Here is a 23,256-nt window from a genome sequence, read left to right as displayed (position 1 = left end):
CGACACATTTTTCCCAATGATGGATGACTTGACGGAGGCCTTGGTTGTAGAAGTCTGCATTTTAGCTGTTCAGGAAACGTTCCACCTCAAAAATCACCTCGTCGTCATTCTGGAAATGCCTGCCACGCAATGGTTTCTTCATCCGAGGAAAGAGGAAGAAGGCACTGGGTGTCATATCAGGAGAATACGGGGGGTGAGGCAAAATTTGATAGCCTAAAGAAGCAGCATGTGTGACTGTCCTGTGCAGAATTAACTGGGGCGTTGTCATGAAGCAAAAGGACCCCCTTGGACAGCTTCCCGCGACGCTTTGTCTTGATAGGTTCCCGTAACCTCGTCAGGAGATTTCGGTAGTATGCTCCTCTGATGTTTTGCCCCTTCTGAGCATAATCTGTCAGCACCACACCTTGGATGTCCCAAAAAACACTCAGCATCACCTTGCCCGATGATGGTTGGGTCTTCGTCTTTTTCGGCGGTGGTGAATCCACGTGTTTCCACTGCTTGTTTTGCTCCTTTGTCTCGGGGCCATAGTGATATAACCAGCACTCGTCCATGGTGATTAGGCGGCTGCGTATGGTGCGTGGTCAACCTGTTATTTTGTGTTCTCTTGCACTTTGGAATCGCGAAAAGAAAGTAATTCAAATTTTTAAATGAATTCAGTAATACTTGTTTTATTTCTTAGCAGGGGAATATTTGTTTAATATACTTTCGGATTAGCAATAGCAATAAAATGGTAGGAAATGTAAATAGAGAATTATGATGTGACATAAATACAGGAATGTGAAGACACACCATAATGGATACTGATGATGTGGAAAATATATATATCATGTCATATATAATATATCATAATCATATATGTCATCATGTCAGATCATATGTCATATATCATATCATATCATATATCACGTCATATCATATCATATCATATCATATCATATCATATCATATCATATATCACGTCATATCATATCATATATCATATCATATCATACATCACGTCATATCATATCATATCATATCATATCATATCATATCATATCATATCATATCATATCATATCATATCATATCATATCATATATCACGTCATATCATATCATATATCATATCATATCATATCATATATCACGTCATATCATATCATATATCATATCATATCATATATCACGTCATATCATATCATATCATATCATATATCATATCATATCATATATCACGTCATATCATATATCATATCATATCACATCATATCATATCATATAACACGTCATATATCATATCATATCATATCATATCATATCATATCATATCATATCATATCATATCATATCATATCATATCATATCATATCACGTCATATCATATTAGGCCTATATACATATATATGTTTTACAACTGAAAACTGATGCTGAAAATACTGCATATACCATTTTATTGTGTTTCATATCTTAAACCAGAAATATAGTTACTACATATAAGGAGGGGGGGGGGGGGGGAATTGCAGAAAGCATATTGGATAACTGTAATATCCGAGAGTTGTAGTTCCTGGCAATGGACGACAGCTATACCTTGAATTATAGTTTGTTTCACGGATATAGAGGGGTTGCCCTCCCCAACATTACTGCTTCTGATGCAATATAGTTCCTATTGTATACAGATGCTGCAGTTTGCTATTTCGATCGCTTTGTTTCGATCATGGTCTTGTGAACTTGTGATCAATGGAAATCTTAAGTGTAATTTTTGTCTTATGCTTAATCGTTGTCTAATTGGTGGAAAACTATTCGTTCTGAAAGTAAAGAGCTCATATTGCAGGTTCACGAGTATTTTCAGAATGAATATGACGATGTAAACCTACGATATCAATCAGTAAAGTGTGTGGAAGAATTATTGAAGTAACTGGAATTAATGGAAGTTCTTTGAGTAGAATTCCTAAGGAGAACCAAACAGGCGAATTGAAAAATCCAACACAAAAACAATCACAGGATTGTTCTAATACTAATACATATAATTTCGACAGCTGATGTATTGACAAGAAGTATTTTAAGTTTGTATGGAGAAGATTTCGTTCCAAAAAGTGTGAAAGAGAAGTTGTGTTTCTCTGCGTTTCAGTCCTCTCTGGTTGTAATGAAAAGGATTGAGTTCCGCTTTAAGAAGAATGATATTAAGCTTATGGCGGAAATATCTGATGGAACAGCAGGACATAGTTGCACGTTTAATCCTTAGTTTCTTTGTGTGATGAAAGATATAACAAAATATAGTAGTAATTGATTAACTAGCGGACTTACTCGTGTTAATTATGTAAGTCTGTGCGGCTTATAGCTGTTTCGGTGTTTCATCACGATCCTCAGAGCCTACTGGATCTCGGCGTCATCTCAAACTTCTCTGTCTGTTATGTGGGTGTGTTTGATTGTTGAAAGGTGTTGCAAGATGGAGTCAAATAGTGTGTGTGTGTGTGTGTGTGTGTGTGTGTGTGTGTGTGTGTGTGTGTGTGTGTGTGTGTGTGTGTGTGTGTGTGTGTGCTGAAATTGATCTGTGTGTTGAGAATTTGATCAGGGTGTGTTTTAGTGTGTCTGTATATTTCGTATTGTTCTAGTGTGTTGAGTTTTTGGTTCTTGGGTTGTATGTGTAGGATTTCCATGTCCGTATTTATGTATTTGTATGTATGGTTAGCATTGGTTATGTGATCGGCGTATGTAGATGTATTGTGTCCTCTGGTTATTGCTTTAATGTGTTCTTTGTAGCGTGTTTGGAATGATCTCTCTGTCTGTCCTATGTAGAACTTATCGCAACTATTACATGTGAGTTTGTATACACCTGTGTGGTCGTATTTATTTGTTTGTGTTTTTTGTGTGTTGAGATGTCTTTGTAGTGTGTTTTCTGTTCTGAATGCTATATTGTATTTTTGCTTTCTGAATGAAGATCCGATCTTATGTGTGCTTTTGTTTTCATATGTTAGAGTGATGTATTTCTTGTGTTTGTGTTGTGTTTTGCGTGTTTTTGTGTTAAGTTTTTGTTTTGTCTTTCTTATGATGTTGTCTATTATGTTTGGATTGTAACCGTTTCCTTGTGCTATGTATTTGATTGTGTTCACTTCTTCATTGTAGTGTTGTTGGCTCATGGGTATGTTGAGTAATCTGTGTACCATTGTCCTGAATGCAGCGTGTTTGTGTTGTATGGGTTGGTTAGATGAGTTGTGTATGCGTGTGGTGGTGGTGGTTGGTTTCCTGAATATTTTGAAGGCGTGTTTGTTGTCAATTTTTGTTATGGTGATGTCTAGGAAATTTATGGAGTTATTATTTTCAAGTTCCAGTGTGTATTGAAGTTTTGGGTGTAATTTGTTTATGTATTCGTGTAGCTTGTGTATTTGTCTTTCGTTTCCTTTGTATAGTATGAGTATATCGTCTACGTATCTGTGCCAGTATTCTCAACACACAGATCAATTTCAGCACACACACACACACACACACTATTTGACTCCACCTTGCAACACCTTTCAACAATCAAACGCACCCACATAACAGGCAGAGAAGTTCGAGATGACGCCGAGATCTAGTAGGCTCTGAGGATGGTGATGAAACACCGAAACAGCTGTAAGCCACACAAACTTACCGGTACATAATTAACACGAGTAAGTCCGCTAGTTAATCAAGTACTTATATTCAAGTGTTAAAAGTAGTGTACGCAAGATTCAAAATGGAAAATATAGTACATTAAATATTTTTATGAAACAAAATGATACATACACAAGTGTTCTATCAGGACTATGAAGTTTCTTTTGGAATGTTGTAGTCCTCTCATCCTCCTACAAAACTGACCTGCCATTGGTTTAAAAATCCGGTGAGGCAACCCCTCACTAGAGAATACAAAGTGCTTGATATGAAGCTACAATGAAACATGAAGTATATGTTGGGAATGCAGTCTTACCACGAGCACTACTTCTTCTTTGGCTTTAACAGGCTGTGCAGCCACTGGGGTGATGGTAATTTCGTTTCTTGTCTGAAAAGAGACAACGCAAGAAATAAGTGACAAGGTTTTATGACGGTATGCGCCGAAACAATTATCGCTCATCTACTGTCCATGTTTCCCTAGCAACGAAATATTTATTTACTGTATACAATAGTTTTACATATTGTGAATTCAGTGTTGTGTTGATTTCTGCAATTATGGTTCTCACAATAGAGACGAAGGTGTTTCTCATCCAGCATTATTTTTGGTCATACGGAGTGGGGCATCAGAATGGGTCCAGCTTGCGCCACATTAAAGAACAATACCAGGAGTGATTTAACAGTGTGGCACGAAGAAACACAACAATGTTAGTTGTCGTCGAGAAGTTCCGTCGTACGGGAGCAGTCTTATGTCGCCTTGCATGTTATAATGACTTATCTTGATTTTCAGAGTATGTTTGTAATTTCAGTACTCGTATGACCGGAAATAATGCTGGACAATAAACACCTTCTGCTCTGTTGTCAGAACCATAATTGCAGAAATCAACACAACACTGAATTCACAATATGTCAAACTATTGTATACAGTAAATAAATATTTTGTTGCTAGGGAAATGTGGACAGCAGATGAGAGCTAATTTCAGTACTGTTTGTTTTGGCACATACTGTACTTCAGAGACTTGAGTGTAACCTACATATTTTATTTCTTGATATTCTATTATTTCGTCCTTATTTTTGGATTTTCTTTTAAATGTTAAGAACTTAATTGCTAGATCACTGTTTTGTTATTATCTAGAGACAGGCAAGGCATGAAGCCAGTGTGCAGCTGTCATGACTCACTGGCTGCTATGAACAAACGAATAATCTCATTCAGAATATGCTTACTGTGACAGACAATTCTAACAGCATTATTAACTACTAGTGATGTTAAGAATGTTCCACTTTATACCCATTTGTAACATATAAGTGGCCATTCATCTGTTGTAAATACAGTACACAAAATTGAATATAAACACTAGCCAGTTGTGGGAATGTATCCAAAATAGATGGAAAATGACTTTATAACCATGCAATTCTAACATTTGTTGCCACCACCCTCACCCAATTACCACCACCATCCTTCATGCTTCAGATTTGTTGCTTGTAGCATTTGCACTTAATCACTTCAGCATTTAGATGCCTACCCTTCCAGTACTTCTTCTACAACAGTGGGGAAGAGATTGAATGGGAGGGAATCCCCCTTTTGTGAAAGCTTTGCTCTGACTCATAGCAAAATTAGAAATACATAAAGAACTAGAAATTAAAGATATCGGAAAGATAAATTGCCTATAAAACGAGTATCTTGAGAATCCCTTACTATTACAGAAGCTACAACAATAAATAGTAATAATAATTATTTATGGTACCGGTACTTGTGAGGTAAGTGCATCTTTATTGCGCGAGTGAAAAGATTTAAGCACGAGGCATCAGCCTCGTGCTTAAATTACACGAGTGCAATAAAGATCACGCTCACAAGTACCATACATAATTTTATCCACGACCATAACGGAAAATTATGTTTTATAAAAGAAAATATGTTGAAAATGAGTCCTCATGTAATGATATATTATGGCATGGATTTTAGAATCAATACGTTACTAGGTAGGTCATGATGTAGGGGGCCATGATTAGTGAAGAATGATACCTAAGGCGTTGGATAAATATCAAATTATAATTAATTATATAATTTTAATATATATTTTTTCATTTTAAACGTGTATTTTCGTCTTTTTGAAGTTTCAGGGATTATTTAAAAGTGTTCAGGGGACTAATGTGATTAAAATAATTTCACATTTTACTTCTGTAAACTTAAGAGGAATATTAAAATGTAATTAATCATTGTGTCTGTTTAGCTCAGTTGACTAACGCGTGTTGTTATAAAATCCTAAATCCTATAAACGCAACTTCGCAGGTTTCAAGTCTCCTCGCTTCCCAAAAGGTAAATTATTATAAGTTTAAAAAAAAAATACATATTAGATATGAATGCAATGCACAAATTACGACGTAGTAGATAGAGAAAAGAGAAAGAGATTGAGTGTATGTATATTTAAGATCTGGTAATAAAGAAGTAGAGGTAGTGACATCTAGTAACTAATATATTAACTTCTTGAGTAATAGTTGAATGGAAAAGTATACGTGTGTACCCGGGTACTAGGAAAATACTAATGAACTGTGAGATAAAGTTCAGACTGTGAGGTAAAGTCTTTATCTCACTAGTGGAATAAAGTAATGTTGAATAAAAGCCTACTTTAGAAACGCAAAAGTATTTATTAAAGGCATGCTTTTCGTTACGGTCATGGATAAAAAATTAAATGTAAAGAATCGGTTTAATGTGGCAATATTCACAGCAACACCACCTCATACTCATTGTACATTTCTTCCCTGCCAGGGGTAAGAGATTAACTCCCTCTCAATTCCAAAGTATACTGTGCATTTCTTACTTGTTAATACAGTAAAATTTCTTTTATATGATTAGCACTTGCTCATTTTTCACACCTGAAGGGTACAGGGAAAGAACCACTTTTCTTCAAAAATGAGTTATGCATGTTGTGTGTAGTAGGATTCCATGTAGTAATCCTATGCATGAAACACTGTGATAATGTGAGCAAATTTTATATTTGGCATACAATGGAAAGTACGAGTATATGCTAAAGACAGACTTTAAACTGTCTTCCTGAATAATTTGCTAAAGTGGACTGTACCCTTCACTTATTTGTTTTTGTTTTTTTGTGTTCCCCCTCCCCTACCGAGATTCCAGCAGAATTCCTATACTTTACATGTCAACTTATTTCAGATGTAAGTTTACGTTTTTGTACACTTATACGATCGTATTTTAAACCCTGGGGATATGAAACGTCATTTATACGTTCTATATCAATATTTACTTACTTACAGCTTTTAGGGAACCCGGAGGTTCATTGCCGCCCTCACATAAGCCTGCCATCGTTCTCTATCCTGAGCAAGATTAATTCAGTCTCTATCATCATATCGTTCTATGTGAATGCTGCTCGGAATTAAGTTAATGCCTACTTTGTGTTCACGTTATTGTAAAATCAAAGAGTTAAATTTGTATTTCCGGTACTGAATATTGTACGACTAGGAAAAGGAGTTTTCTGCTAAGCTGTAGTGTTATTAGGTGTCACATTTTGAGCTTTAGAAATTCTGGTCACATACTGAATGTTAATTTTCAGTTCCCACAATCTTCTTCCTGAAGCTGTAAGAAGAAGCAAATTAGCAACTTCTGCAGCTATTTTGCTATATTTTTTGCATTGGCTTCCAGTCACTTCAGCACCTACATTCATAAATCTTTGCTATGTTTTGAACCGGAGTACCTCCTACATCACGGCTATTTTTAGAGCTCTTTATACCTATTCCTCTTCTGCTGTGAGGTGAGGCAGATTTGTGTTCTCCTACCGTTTCTAAAGCTTAGAATCTCAATACACTAAACATAGGCCTACACTACCTCCAAACTTGGGTATGTTGAGGGACATGCTACAGTTCTTGATTGTCAGATTATCGACAAAATTCTTGAAGATGAAAGAGAGATGGAACGGAGAAAAATTCTCTCCGGCGCCGGGATTTGAACCCGGGTTTTCAGCTCTACGTGCTGATGCTTTATCCACTAAGCCACGCCGGATACAATCCCGACGCCGTTTAGAATCGTCTCAGATTAAGCTCCATCTCTTGGGTTCCCTCTAGTGGCCGCCCTCTGCACTACGTCATAGATGTCTATGAACGCAGGACCGAAGTCCATACATGTGTTGAGGTGCACTCAGATGAGTGACTGTTTGGCCGGGATCCGACGGTATGGGCGCCGTCTTTAAATCACAAAGTGATTTATTACGCATATCATATATATTTTGATGTACCGAAGTACATATGATATTTCCACGCAGATATTCTGCGTCATCACATGATGAAAGAGAGATGGAACGGAGAAAAATTCTCTCCGGCGCCGGGATTTGAACCCGGGTTTTCAGCTCTACGTGCTGATGCTTTATCCACTAAGCCACGCCGGATACAATCCCGACGCCGTTTAGAATCGTCTCAGATTAAGCTCCATCTCTTGGGTTCTGCGTGGAAATATCATATGTACTTCGGTACATCAAAATATATAAAATTCTTGAAGCCCAACAATTCCACACCCTGGAGGGGTTAAGATGATCTTTTATGTATGTGTCAGTGGCGTACGCAAGGGGGGGAGGTCACGGGAAAAAAATTTGTTGAGGAGCATAGGGATTATTATAAAAGCAAGATACATTCTCTCTGTTCACATAGAGAATATGAAGGAATAACTATCATCATATCAAGACAGGCAAATGAACTGCAAAAGCAGAAGATGTGAACACTGTGACAATGAAGATTGGTTTTGCAGAAAACTTCACAATCAAACACCAGTGCCCTACTCCACAAACATATTATATAATACATTACAAGTAAATTCACCTGTAATTTGAAGAAATTATGAGGATTGTATTCCAAAAAATTGCACTTCATTACTCCATGCTTATAAATTATGTGAAATTACCATTGTTCTGTTCCACAAATGTTACTAATAAAAAATAATAAATAAATAAATTTAGCTTCCCTTATGAAAAGATTGCCAGATTTGACAAAGCGTATTACATATAATTTGGAAACACACCTAAAAGGTAAAATGATTTACATTTGAAATGGTTAGGAAATCGAATATACAAAATGTCAGAAATATTTACACGTAAGTAGCGTTTGTGCTCATTTAGAGTTAAGAAAGGGGGAAAAAAATGTCATCAGATATACCACGAGAAAAATAATAGTAGCTACGGATTTATTGGGATTGATATCTAAACCAATTAACAGCCATCGGTTAAGATATACCACATGTAGAAGTGTACAGTTTTCTCTACCAATGGAAGGAAACTAATGTTGCTAATACAAGAGTATCTTTAAACAATTTTACTAGTGTTATATCTACATAATATAATGTGACAGAGAAAGTGATGTGGATGATAATGAAAATCATACTATAAAGAAAAAATAAACTTCCAATTTAAAACAGAATTTGTGTAGAGAATGAATGTTTTAGACTGAAGTGCCACAGAGATACAAGAACAGAAGATTGTTGCTAGTGCAGTTTGTTGATTAAAATTGGTACTATTGCAATTCATAAATTGGAACTTTATCCTTTGAAGAGGCGGAAAAATTCAAATACCTTGGAGCAACAGTAACAAATATAAATGATACTTGGGAGGAAATTAAACACAGAATAAATATGGGAAATGCCTGTTATTATTCGGTTGAGAAGCTTTTATCATCCAGTCTGCTATCAAAAAATCTGAAAGTTAGAATTTATAAAACAGTTATATTACCGGTTGTTCTTTATGGTTGTGAAACTTGGACTCTTACTTTGAGAGAGGAACAGAGATTAAGGGTGTTTGAGAATAAGGTGCTAAAAGGGATGAAGTTATAGGAGAATGGAGAAAGTTACACAACGCAGAACTGCACGCATTGTATTCTTCACCTGACATAATTAGGAACATTAAATCCAGACGTTTGAGATTGGCAGGGCATGTAGCACGTATGGGCGAATCCAGAAATGCATATAGAGTGTTAGTTGGGAGGCTGGAGAGAAAAAGACCTTTAGGGAGGCCGAGACGTAGATGGGAAGATAATATTAAAATGGATTTGAGGGAGGTGGGATATGATGGTAGAGACTGGATTAATCTTGCTCAGGATAGGGACCAATGGCGGGCTTATGTGAGGGTGGCAATGAACCTTCGGGTTCCTTAAAAGCCAGTAAGTACTATTGCAATTCATATGGAGTCAAAAACTAGGATTGCCTTCAGGAAAACTTCTTCCACATCATACTATCAAAAATACAGTATAAACTATCAGAATTGTAGAATTATTATTTTAGTTATATTAATTTTTGCCAAAGTTCCTTAAATATATTAGAAATAAGGGAGATGAACATAACCTTATCATTGGCGTAAGGTACTGGTGCACGTAGCCTGTATATACGTCATTATTATTATTATTATTATTATTATTATTATTATTATTATTATTATTATTATTATTATTATATTACTTGTACACATTTACTAATAATATATGCTGTTACACATTATTTTGTGAAACAGAAAGATAGAATTCATACTTTACAGTAACTTTCAGTTGTAAATTTTTAATGTGTTATACCATACTTTCGTGAAATAGGTCCAGAATAAAGTAATGTCAGCCCATTGTCTGTATTCACTATCTGTATTAAAATGAGGATTCTTGTGAGTTGTACACTCAGTGTTATGCACACCATATCCAAAGCAAAAGTTGTTAACAGAACTACACTTGAGAATTTGAGCAGCAGGATACCAATTAAGAAAGTAATTAAACAGATAAATGACGACTACTTGAATGTCATACAGTGCAGTATGATTCATAGAATTTCTTTGAATCATACCACGGGAAAGGAGCACATGATGACATTATAGCAATGCTCAAAAGATGTCTCACGACATAATTATTAAGTGGGAAAAGTGTGATAAGATTATATAGAGATTTTTCAACATCATGAATGTTAAATGCCTTTCTGTACATGATAATGACATTATTGTGTCTGAAGACAATAAGTCCTTTCAAAACACTATAACTTATCTATTTAGTGAAATACAAACTTTTTACAACCGCAAGTTTGGGCGTCTTACAATAGCTGTTTTTATAAACGTAGGAGATCGTACTCAGCAACTTGTTTAATTGAAGGAAAACAGTTCACAACAAAGGAGGTAGACTGCAGGAAGAGTAGGATTCAATTGGTAGAAGAGGAAAACTGTTTCGTGTGCGACGGAGTTCAACTCAACAATTGTCGCAGGTTTTCTCAAGAACATTCTTTCCTTCAGATAGCCCCACAGCCAATAATCTGCTGGGTTAATATCTGGCGATCTTGCAGGCCAAGTTACAGGAAAGTGCCTCCTGATAATGACCACCAGAACAATCAGAAACAAACAAACTTGTTGTCATGGTGATACAAATCCCATTTCTTGTGTAATAAGCCAGTGCCAGAATTTTTAAGATTGTGTAAGAAATATGAGCAATTTAATTTAAAAACCCAGTACAGAAATCATGTGGTTAGGGCAAATTTGGCTTCTCTAAGGAAATCCGTGCCAACGCGCTCGCTCACCTTGGAGGTGGACAGCAGGTCGCTGATGGAGACGTGCGAGGCCGTGCCGTGGAAGGTGGCGCCCGCCGTCGTGTTGGCGACGCTGGGCATTCTCTCGGGCGCCGTCAGCAGCCTCGCAAGCGTGGGGGAGAACGTGGTGGGCCGCGCGCTGGCGCTGGACTTGGTGAGGATGCCGTGCAGCAGCGACGACGACGGCGTCTGCTGGGGCGGCGAGTGGGGCGCCAGCACGGGGTGCAGCGTCACCTCGGGGTAGGGGGGAGGGGCCGGCGCCGCGGGCTTGCCGCCCCCGCCCGTCGTCTGCTCCGTCTGGCTCAGCTTGGCGAACTGCACCAGCACGTCCTTGAAGCTGATGCCCGCCGCCGCCGCTGCCGCCTCCGGCGCCCCGCTGCGCGACGAGTCGGCGCTGGACGGCCGCGACCCGTCCTGCCGCGCGGCGGCCGCCTCCAGCAGGAAGCCGATGTCGCCCATCTCGGAGGCGGTGCGCACTTGGGAGCCCGAGCCCAGCGCCAGCGACGCCATGCTGAGCACGCCGCCCCCGCCGCTGACGCGCGCCGAGGACATGAGGCTGTCGGGGGGGCCGGGCGAGCTCTTGAGCCGCCGGCCCCGGCGCGGAACCGTCTCGGGGTGCCGCGAGCGGTAGTCGGCGATGATGGAGCGCACGTCCAGGATGGGCCCCTGGCGCCCCTCGCCGATGACGGGGTTCTGGCCGTTGCCGGCGGGCGGCGTGGCCACGGCGGCGGGCTTGGGCAGGATGGGGCGGTGCGGCCGCGCGCCGGGCTTGGCCGAGTCAGGAACTTTAACGGAAGGAGGCACCACGACTAGAGGCTGGCCGCCCTTGAGCACGATGGGCGGCGGCCGGTCCTTGGCGTCGTCCGACTCCCAGTCGGGCGCGTCCAGCAGCATGACCTGGCGCCGGCGCTGCAGCCGCAGGAACATCTCCTCCTTGAGCTTGCGCAGGCGGATGAGGTTGTTCCACTCGCGCTCCTTGGCGCGCGCCAGGGCGGCCAGCGCGCGGATCTCCTGCTGCAGCTTGTCGGCGTGGCGCCGCAGCTCGTCGGGCCCGGCGCGCGCCGCCTCCTCCACGAACTCCGCCACGCCGCGCTCCCGCTCGCACGGCTTGAGCTTCTTGAGCGCGCCCGGCGCGTCGCTGTCGCTGTCGCTGCTCACGCGCTTGCTGGCGCCGCCACCGCTGCGCAGCTCGTCGTCCTCGTCGGCGGGCGGCGGCGACGCGGGGGGGCTGCTCGCCTCGTCCGCGCCCTTCTTGGCGCCCGACTCCTCGCTCTGCTTCGAGGACTTGCCGTCATCTGCAAGCAAGCGATGGACGCAGAGAGATAATTACGTTTTCATGGATTATTAAAATCGATCTGAATTCCTTGAAAACGGGGATTCAAAATTATCTGAGTCTCAAGGTCGATACACCTAAAAAAGTGGGATCGGATCGTATTCAAATTTGAATGAAAACACGTATCGTATTCAAGACGATCTCAATACCTACGCTAAGCGCGTGATCGATCGTCATTTGTCTGATGTGTCAAACAGCGAGCTCAATTGAAAACTTGAAATAAAAAAGGCTCTAAGTGTCATAATAAGGAATTTTGAAATTGTGTTCAAAATGGGATCTATATGCCAAGCCAATAATGTATCAAAGACTCGAACTGCCACGAATGAAAATGTAGTGCCAAATGCAATTGACAGATAACATGCGGTTTAACTGCCGCTGCTGTTAACATACGAAAGGCTCGCGCTTCCTCCTCATAGTTAGATTAAATGGCGGAGGCGGCAGATGTTTGTAACAGTTTGAGTGGAAAGAAATTACTAATTAAAGGAAAAGGTACTGCGGCTGCAATGAAAAAAAAAAGCTGAAAAATGAAGGAAATGAATACATAAGTTCAAATAATAAACATGTTCCTGCAAAAACTCGTCCAGCACAGGAGGCTAGTCTCATTACTGATCGCTAACCTACACCATACCTGGACAGACTGTTTATTCTTGTTCTTTATGCATGAAAGCAACAATAAGGTCTAACTAAATTAGGTTGGTTGTGACAACAGAAAAAACTGATAGACCTAATGAGGTATAGTGCACAGGGTTCTCCAGCTTGCTTTCACAGTCGGTGTGCATGTAAGTGTAAATGCAAGAACACAAGGTCGGGCTGTTTGAAGATTTTTATGACCTGGAAGATATTGAAAAGCGAGGGAGTTACTTGATGGGGCTGATGCAAGTATCACATGTTAAAAGAAGACGTCAGGGTACCTACAATGACCCTTCACAGAGTAGGAGACAAACAACTATTCATTACATTGCTCCAGATGGGCAAGGTGACTTAGTGCAAGTTTGCACAAGGAACATTTTCTGAAATATTTTCGTTAACTCGGAAGAAAATCCAGGTATTAACCGAAAAGAAGAAGAATTTGACTGAAATTATACAGTACCTGACAAATTATGACCACAAACAGTTTTACAGAAGCATTACAGAATGAACTTTTACTTTATGAACAAAAAACCATTTTTGTTTCATTCGTTTGTCCTCTTCACTATTTTTTTGCTGATTCTGAACTACCGGTATGGAACTTAGAGCCTTTCATTAAATTTCCGCTTCCAGTACATTTTTCATACAATATTACGTTTGTAAGTTCCTTTGGACACTAGCTCCATACTATGCTTAAAACACATCAATACTGAAATTATGACCATTAATTACCTAGTACACTTAAAACTCTTTTCCTCAAATTCATGAATATGGCACTTAGAGCCTTTTTTATTTCAAGTCTTCAATTATGTATGTTGAAAAGGAGTGTTGTAAACATAATGTTTTGTATTTTCTCGAAAGCCATTATTACCATTCTTCATTAACAGCCAGAATATTAAGTTTTCATGCGCCTTATTGAGAAAACTCGACAATGTTTATAGCTAAGGCCTACAGAGTGACCAACATGCTACATGTTAACCAACATAACTATTTTCGAAACTTCAGCTTTGAAATAGATGAATATCGGTTACTGCAATAAAGAAATTGGATGTTATTCTGCAATGCCAATTGCGAAAAACGAAATACAGATTTAACAATGTTAATTAGGGCCTACATGTACTGCACTTTTCTCTTATTATAACAGAAAATCATTTTCATTATCTGCTGAAATCATAATTTAATTTAAGCATTTTATAATATAATCACAAATAACCTGATCAATACATCAATTACATGAACAATTGTTGAAAACGCAGTTGTCAAATCTGACTGGAGGAGTGTCATTTTCTTTAGATAGCCTACAATGGGCATGACATTAGAAGATGTAGATGTGGAAGTAGGATTTCGCACTTATTTAGTCTTACTTCGTCGTTACATTAATTGATTCATGCTCATCGATTTACAGGGAAACAAACAGTTGGCGACACTGACTAAACAAAACAACGTCCATGCAATAAATTGACTGTGGTAAAACGAGTTGCAAAAATTATCGCGATGTATGTCTATAATTGGTTGGAATTCAAAATTTCATTACACTTCATTGGTCGAAAATGGAATACCGTCATATAAATAGTCGCGTTACATTAAAAAAAATACGAACCTCTCTAATTTTGACGTTTTTTTTCGTTTTTATCTTAACATTTTCAGGAAAACCTGACGTGATACAGAAGATCTAACTTAAAACAGTTTTAAAATGCATACCAGTGTAATAATAATAATAATAATAATAATAATAATAATAAAGCAAAACATTTTTTCATAGCAAATATCCACAGCTTTAAGCACCACTTTAGCGGATTTTAATTTACCACAAAATAGCGGCTCTAGTGATTACGCAATAATGGAACTATAAAATGGCAAGGGGAGCCAATCTGTTCCACAGCCACCTTGTTCACAAAAATGATTAAGGAACTACTGGGCTCGAACCCGATTTGCTTCGTTACCCTCTCTGTCGTTGGGGGCGCTGTCCTCCTCCTCTTGGGCTGCCTTGGGCGCGCCCGCCTGCTCCTCGCCGGGAATGTCTCCCGACCCGTTCTCCAGGCTCTTCTTCTCGCCGTCCAGGGAGTTCTGGCAGGGCGCGGGTGCCGGCGTGGGGGACCCGTTGGTCTTTGGCAGGCTCTCGACAACGGCTGGCTTGCTGCACTCGTCTTCCATGATATGCATTCTGTTGAGGCTGCAAATAAAAAAAAAAACGAAATTTACCTCAACTTCTCATACTCACATGCTATGAATGAAATGAAAAAACAAACTGTGTGAATGTTCTTGATCATCCCATTTTAATGCATAAGATTTGGGGAAATTAATTTGCGGACCCTTTGAATTTGTTTGCAATTAGCAGTCATAGAAGAAGCACAGACAGAGTAGACTAACTTTAAGCCAAGAATACCTTACTTACTTACTGGCTTTTAAGGAACCCGGAGGTTCATTGCCGCCCTCACATAAGCCCGCCATTGGTCCCTATCCTGAGCAAGATTAATCCATTCTCTATCATCATATCCCACCTCCCTCAAATCCATTTTAATATTATCTTCCCATCTACGTCTCGGCCTCCCCAAAGATCTTTTTCCCTCTGGCCTCCCAACTAACACTCTATATTAATTTCTGGATTCGCCCATACGTGCTACATGCCCTGCCAATCTCAAACGTCTGGATTTAATGTTCCTAATTATGTCAGGTGAAGAATACAATGCGTGCAGTTCTGTGTTGTGTAACTTTCTCCATTCTCCTGTAACTTCATCCCTCTTAGCCCCAAATATTTTCCTAAGCACCTTATTCTCAAACACCCTTAACCTATGTTTCTCTCTCAAAGTGGGAGTCCAAGTTTCATAACCATAAAGAACAACCGGTAATATAACTGTTTTATAAATTCTAACTTTCAGATTTTTTGACAGCAGATTGGATGATAAAATCTTCTCAACCGAATAATAACAGCCATTTCCCATATTTATTCTGTGTTTAATTTCCTCCCGAGTATCATTTATATTTGTTACTGTTGCTCCAAGATATTTGAACTTCTCCACCTCTTCAAAAGATAAATTTCCAATTTTTATATTTCCATTTCGTACAATATTCTCGTCACGAGACATAATCATTTACTTTGTCTTTTCGGGATTTACTTCCAAACCTATCTCTTTACTTGTCTCCAGTAAAATTCCCGCGTTTTCCTTAATCGTTTGTGGATTTTCTCCTAACTTATTCACGTCATCCGCATAGACAAGCAGCTGATGTAATCCGTTCAATTCCAAACCCTCTCTGTTATCCTGGACTTTCCTAATGGCATACTCTAGAGCAAAGTTAAAAAGTGTAAATATAATATGTTTTATAAGTTGACTGGCCTCTCATCACTGCATGGCTTGATGGATATGCATTACATTATCTCGTTGCTGATGTTTAAAGTATCTTGCTTCAGTATTTTCAGAGAGAATTGTACCTAACTAGCATTTTAACGTTTTAAGGTTTTGAACATTGTCAATATCTTAACATAAATTTACTACAGTTTATGTGGTGTGCGAACTTCTGATCGTCATAACAGGATACCGTTGAAACATTCAGCCTTGGACGTGCTGCCAGTGATCCAGCTACGATATTCCACAAGAGTAATGTAAAAGGACTGGTTTCTAGGTCTTTAAATATTTCGGTGAAAACTTGTGAAATGTTACTCTAATGATATTAACCTTCTGTGGGCAGTAAGAAATGGTTCCTTGTATAGAATTACACTTCGTACACCACGACGAAATAAAAACGAAGCGACAATCTAGTTCTGTCCGCTCCGAACTAGAAGCTGCATTCAAAGAATGTCTGCCCTTGGATCACGTTTGTAATAATCTATGACACTTTTGTCACGTACGTGTCCCATTTTTCTATTTAATTCTTTCGATACCCTTTGCTTTATTTTCTAAATGACTAAAGTTGAGTTAATTTTTTCCAAATGTTCTCTTTAGAGCTCCTTACTCCGTAAAAATATTGTCAAAGGTTTTCAAATTGGAGACTTTTTGTACAACATTTCTGTGATGCATTGGTTATTTTGGGACACGTGGTTTACACAGATTCATTTAGCATTTTGTTTTGCATAAGGCTTTACTGCGAGGAAGTTAATGGCATAAAAAAAGCAAAGTGTAAGTTACTGAACGACGAAAGAAATGGCGATCTGTCGTTTCCTGGACGATTGACGGTGTATGAGGACGGATTAAGATTGTCTTGCGTAAGGAAAATGCAGAAAGAAAACTGCTAGAACTAATTTTGAGTGAACTGTCATTTAGTAAGTCTATTATCTTTCTCAAATAAAGATATAGTAGGCACACCTTATTTTAGTAAGAAGATACATTCTTACATTCTGGATGCATTGACTACTTTAGGCCTATAAACTAATTACATACAAACGGACAAACAAACAAACAGACAGACAGACAGACAGACGACATGGCATAAAGCACCCTGTAGCTTTGAGGGATGCTCAGAACGTGGACTTCCATGACAATCTTGAAATCTGCTTTTGCACCGTGATGCTTATCTTTACTTAACCAGGAAGTAGAAGAAAAGGCGAAGTTCAACCACACCAACAGTTGGCACAAAAGTGTTCAGAAAGGGAAGAAGGGAAGTATAAAAAAAGGAGTCACAAATAATATAAATTACAAAAGCAAATTGGATGTTCATTCTGAAACACCTTCTGTAGTTGCTAGGATACGAAATAGTGAAAATAGTAAAACTGGCATAAGGAAATTGGTCCCATTCAAGAAAAATAACGGATGGAGAATTTTGAACAACAGGGAACTAAGGGATATTTATAAAGATCCGGACATAATAGCCTTAATAAAAAGTCCAAGACTACGTTGGCTTGGACACGTTCTACGGCGTGATGAAGACTCTCTTCTACGAAAAGCTTTCGACTATTCTCCAAGATGTAATAATAATAATAATAATAATAATAATAATAATAATAATAATGATTTATTTTAGCTGGCAGAGTTAAGGCCGTAAGGCCTTCTCTTCCACTCAACCAGCAAAAAGTGTATATACATATGCATGAACTTACAAAGAATCCAACAATTTGATTTAGATGAGAGTTACATGTATACAAAAGTTATTTACAAATTAAACAACAAAATACTATGAACTATTAATTAAACACTGAAATAAACTGTGTAGCAGAATTAAACTAAAATACATAGAATGTTAATATATTTCAAATAATATTAGATAATAGAAAGAGATTATTACGAGACAATTAAAATACAGCACAATCAGGATGATGTCTAAAGAAAAAAGTAACAATGTAGTCAGTGATAGTTTAAATCAGTATGATTGGAGTGAAATGCTAATAAGGTTATCTTTTAAGCTGTTCTTAAAGGTGTTTATTGTCTTGCAGCCCCTAATACTTTGTGACAAGGAATTCCATTGACGCGAGGTGGATATTGTAAAAGATGATGAATAACAAGATGTTCTATGAAGAGGTATACTTAGCGTGCCACAGATAAGTGATCTGGTATTTACGTCGTGGTTAGAGTATAGATAAGAGAAACGAGACGAAAGGTAATTTGGTGTTGAAGTGTGCAGAATTCGAAAGAGTAAAGACAAAGAGTGTAAAGTTCTACGTTCTTTAAGTCGGAGCCACGAGAGACTTGCGAAGGACGGTGATATGTGATCATACCGTCGGATGTTGCACACGTATCTGACCCACATATTCTGAGCTCGCTGTAACTTGACTGACAATTCAGAACTTAGGTCACTTAACAAAACGTCACAATAATCGAAGTGCGGCGTTACTAGGGTTTGCACTAGGGTAAGTTTTAGTTGCTGGGGCAAGAAGTTTCTCAAGCGACTCAAACAGTGAATGGAGGAACAGATTTTTTTTATCGTTTCTTTAACTTGAAAATTCCAACTTAGATTATTATCAAAAAAGAAGCCAAGATGTACAGACCTCTTGGTAGACCTCGTCTCCGTTGGCAGGACCAAGTATATGATAATCTTTGTACAGTGGGAGAACGACAAGAAGATGCAGAGAACAGAGACGAATGGCGATATATCGTGAATGAGGCTAAAAGCCTCTTAGGTTTTGAAATGCCCTAAATTGATTGATTGAAACAATGTTTTTGTAATTACATTTTGGAGTAAGTTAGTTAGAAGAAGAAATGTGGGCCTACTGAAAATCGTTGAAAAAATATAGGAATGGGGAAAACATTATTTATCGGTAAGGAAATAAATTGAATAAATCTCCTGTTTCAACACAAAGTCGAGTTACGTGTACATGAGCTGTAAAAAAATCAGCTGTCTATATAGCTTCAAAGTTGCCCATGTAAGACATAACTCAACATTGTCAAGATGGGCGTTCTTGGAGCTTGGTGTGATCTCGCCGTGTGACGCGGACTAGCTAGAGGCACCTGCGGCAGGCAACCTTTTTCTCGTGTATTTTAGTCACTCCGCGATGACGTCTCCCGTGACATCAGCGCCTCTATTTCAGTTATGCCACCCCTGGCGAGCGCGCACGACGTGACAGACTGTGCCGTACTCAGAGTCAGTTCTCAGGAACGCGCCGCCGCGCCGGAAGCGAGTGTTTAGTTACGCCCACCTCAGCTTGTCATTCAACCCAAGTTTGGTTAAAATTCGTCCACTTTCCACTTCTGCAAAACTGAAATTTTCGCATATCCAAAGAAACATTTCGATGATTCGATTTTGTATATCATACATCAGTGTAGCAACTACTGTTCTCCAACCAGGAATGTGAAAGGAATGTGCTTACTATTGCCTCGTCTATTGGAACGAAGTAGATAGATAATATTACCGTTATAACGCCAGTTTAAAAACCATGCGCTCTCCTGCATATGTTATTTCCTGTATGAGGAGATTAAAAGACCAGGAGATTAACTGTGATCTGATTTTGTAACTAGGGTAGTATCAATATGTCTGTATCAATGTTATGGTTTGTGCTGTGAGAGCTAGCCAATAGAGATAAGAGTATCCACGTGTGTGACCTTATGACATCTTAATACGTCACCTGAATGCAAGAACTAGGTAACTTGATTTTTCATATTTTGTGACATCGCCTATTTACTTATTTATTGCACTAAGGAATATGTCTCGTTTTCTTTTGCCTATTTGTTATATTGGAAAATAGATGTTGCTGGTATCGTTCGATCAGTTACCTAGATCCTGGATTACATTTTGTGCGATTTTTGCTATGCTGTAAAAGAGGTAACTAGTAAACGCAAATTTCGAGTTACCTAGTTCTTGCATTCAGGCTATGTATATGACATCAACATTCATTCACAACATCATCCCCCTTCCCTTCATTCCCTGGATACTTTTTCGTGGTTGGAGCACAGTAGTCTTGCTTTGTTTCATCCCTCGAAGTCCCTGCCTGCAAGTTTAATATTAGTCAGTAGTGAATATTGGAAAAAAAATAGTGAAGAAGAAGACAGCAGTGATATCAGATTTTGAAAAAAAAAAAAAAAAAAAAAAAAAAAAAAAAAAAAAAAAAAAAAAAAAGAAAGAAAGAAAGAAAGAAAAACAGCAGTTTAGTGCCAATGACCAGCTTTTTTGTATTACTGAAGGTACAAAATGAGGGTTTTGTGGCGGTGTAAAAATCTGTTACGAGATTTCTACGTCACTACGCAATTTTAGTCTTCATGATACTAGAAAAGTGGTTTATCGTCATGTCTGTGTCTGTCTGTGGATAGCGATTTCTCGTAAATAGTTCAAGCATTTTGTTCATATTGAATGTATGTATGTATTTATTCACACTGCAGTGGGTATATACCCGGTGGCAGTGGTAACTAATTACACTCAATAATGACAATAATAAACTTATTAATTAAAATACAATTAATAATAATACTAATGATTAATACTAACAATAATTAATAATAATAATAATAATAATAATAATAATAATAACAGGGAATATACTAAATTAAATGAAACGATCACTTAAAATAACATTTCAAATAAATCTAATTTGTATCTTAAAACTAAGATCGAACTAAAACCCACGAGTATGATATGTTCATATCTGCACAAGTACCTTTCAAATTACACTCATTTCGCTGTCAACTCACTCACTGCACTGGAACTGATTCTATCCTGATTTCACTAACACTTCAAAAACATTTCACTGTTCAAATACTATGCACTGCCACTATAAACTATAAAGCTTCACTGACAGGAACACGTTTCACTTACACAATACACTTCACTGACACAACACACTTCACTGACACAACACACTTCACTGACACAACATAATTCTTCATTGATAGAACACTTCAATAACAACATATCAATTACATCCTTTAACTAGTGTGTATAATTACCGTCTATTAGTAAAGTCCTTAAGCCTATTTTTAAATGCATTTTTGGTTGTTGGTAAAGCCTTTAGTAAGTCTGCAGGTAAAGCATTCCAGTCCCTGATAGTGCGATTGAGAAAAGAAAACTTTCCAGTGTCCGTCCTCTGCCTTCTTTCCCTCAATTTATATGAGTATGTCTGCGAGTATTGGGAAATGAATTGCGAGTTTAGTATTAAAAAAACTAAATTTATAAAAACACGAAATAAAGATTTAGCAAAAACAGGCTAAGACAGTTTTGTATAATTTTTTTACGTGACATTATAAAAATAAAATGCTGTAGACAGCGTGTCTCCAAAAGCGATTTTGTCAGTTAATTAGTTACAGAATACGATATACAGAATTTCTCTCATAATCGAAAACCACTTCAAACAAAAATGTTACGCCTTCATGAAGTCTATGACTTACGAGTGATTTCTTAAAATTAGCATATTTCTAATCATTGGGAAAATAGAAAAAAGAGATTTTATTTTTCTTTAAAAAAATATCTGTAGTAATTGCATGAGTTCTGTTTCATCTTATTAGTTCTTCGGGCTCGTGAAATTATGCTAATAAAATGAAACCACGAGTACAATTTAATAAGATTATTGGTGAATGTTACTTATGTCCCGCCCACTAATAGGAGACATAGGCCAATTTTACACTAATCCTAAACATATTTAGTATAACTTGTTGCTTGTGGGCCATCCCAAACCCCGACCTCCACCAGTAAGAGCGCCAGTCCTTACATACCCGTCAGTCAAGGCCTACTGACAAATAAAAGCAATTGACAATAGGTATGTCAGTCATGACAACCTCATAAAATATCCTGTCAATTGAATAATCGATCTTGCTACGTACAACATAATTATATTATATTAGGGTAAATTAGGGTCTGTTGGATGGTTGGGCTTGTTGGACACTTTGTACTTCAACGTGTTACCTCGGCAATTGAGGGTACCACATTCTGCTAGAATGTCAATGACGGAACTAGCCCCACTCGTGGCTAGTTCCGTCATTGACTTCTAGCAGAATGTGGTACCTTGAAGTGGCGAGGTAACACGTTGAAGTACAAAGTGTCCAACAAGCCCAACTGTCCAACAGGCCCTAATTTACCCTATCATCCATTTCAGCGAGTACTGACGACCACTGCAAAATACGATAATTTGGTCCAGGGAGCATTCTCTTTTGGCACAAGGATGATTTATGTAACATGTTTCTAAATTAGTCTTTTAAATACCGGTACATTCTTTAATATAATTTGGTCCAGGGAGCATTCTCTTTTGGCACAAGGATGATCTATGTAACATGTTTCTAAATTATTAGTCTTTTAAATACGGGTACATTCTTTAATAAATCACTGAAAAACAAATGTGAATATAGGGATGTGGAGTGAGTACGAAATTATTATTATTTTTCGGGCATCATTTTTACGTAAATAACGACAAATAAAAACTAACATGCCACATATTTTAAGAAATGCAGGAAACAAGCATGATTCAACGAGTAAAATTAAATAACTTGCAAAACCTAATTACTTACGTAAATGATGATGATTATTATAAAACACAGCAATAAGACATTATTATGTGTCCTTGTAAGAAGTTAAAAAACAAACTGCAATCTATCACGGCATACTAGATACTATTGTCAACTACTCAGAGCGGAAATACGAAACAACAATACTTAACCTCAAAAGTAAGATAAGCTGAAATGTTACATTAACAGAATAAAAACACGAAAGGTTTTTACAGACATTTATTACCTGAAGTTACAGTTACTGAAAACGCAATTTTCAAAGTTAAATTTTGTTGGTATTTCTTTATTTTCTGTG

At 38.2% G+C, this 23,256-nt stretch overlaps 1 protein-coding gene across 1 annotated transcript in view; it reads right to left on the bottom strand.

Annotated features, from left to right (window-relative positions):
- Positions 1–23,256, bottom strand: part of LOC138715803 (titin-like) — a 409,396-nt gene that overhangs the window by 14,750 nt on the left and 371,390 nt on the right. The window contains exons 2-4 of the mRNA XM_069848890.1: positions 15,051–15,280; positions 11,139–12,442; positions 3,924–3,995 (exon numbers count right to left, since the gene is read on the bottom strand). Coding sequence (XP_069704991.1) covers positions 3,924–3,995; positions 11,139–12,442; positions 15,051–15,280 — 1,606 coding nt within the window. The remainder of the gene's footprint in view (positions 1–3,923; positions 3,996–11,138; positions 12,443–15,050; positions 15,281–23,256) is intronic.

Source organism: Periplaneta americana, chromosome 15 (assembly GCF_040183065.1).
Source record: "Periplaneta americana isolate PAMFEO1 chromosome 15, P.americana_PAMFEO1_priV1, whole genome shotgun sequence".
Taxonomy (NCBI): domain Eukaryota; kingdom Metazoa; phylum Arthropoda; class Insecta; order Blattodea; family Blattidae; genus Periplaneta; species Periplaneta americana.
This window is presented reverse-complemented; position numbering and strand designations above follow the sequence as displayed.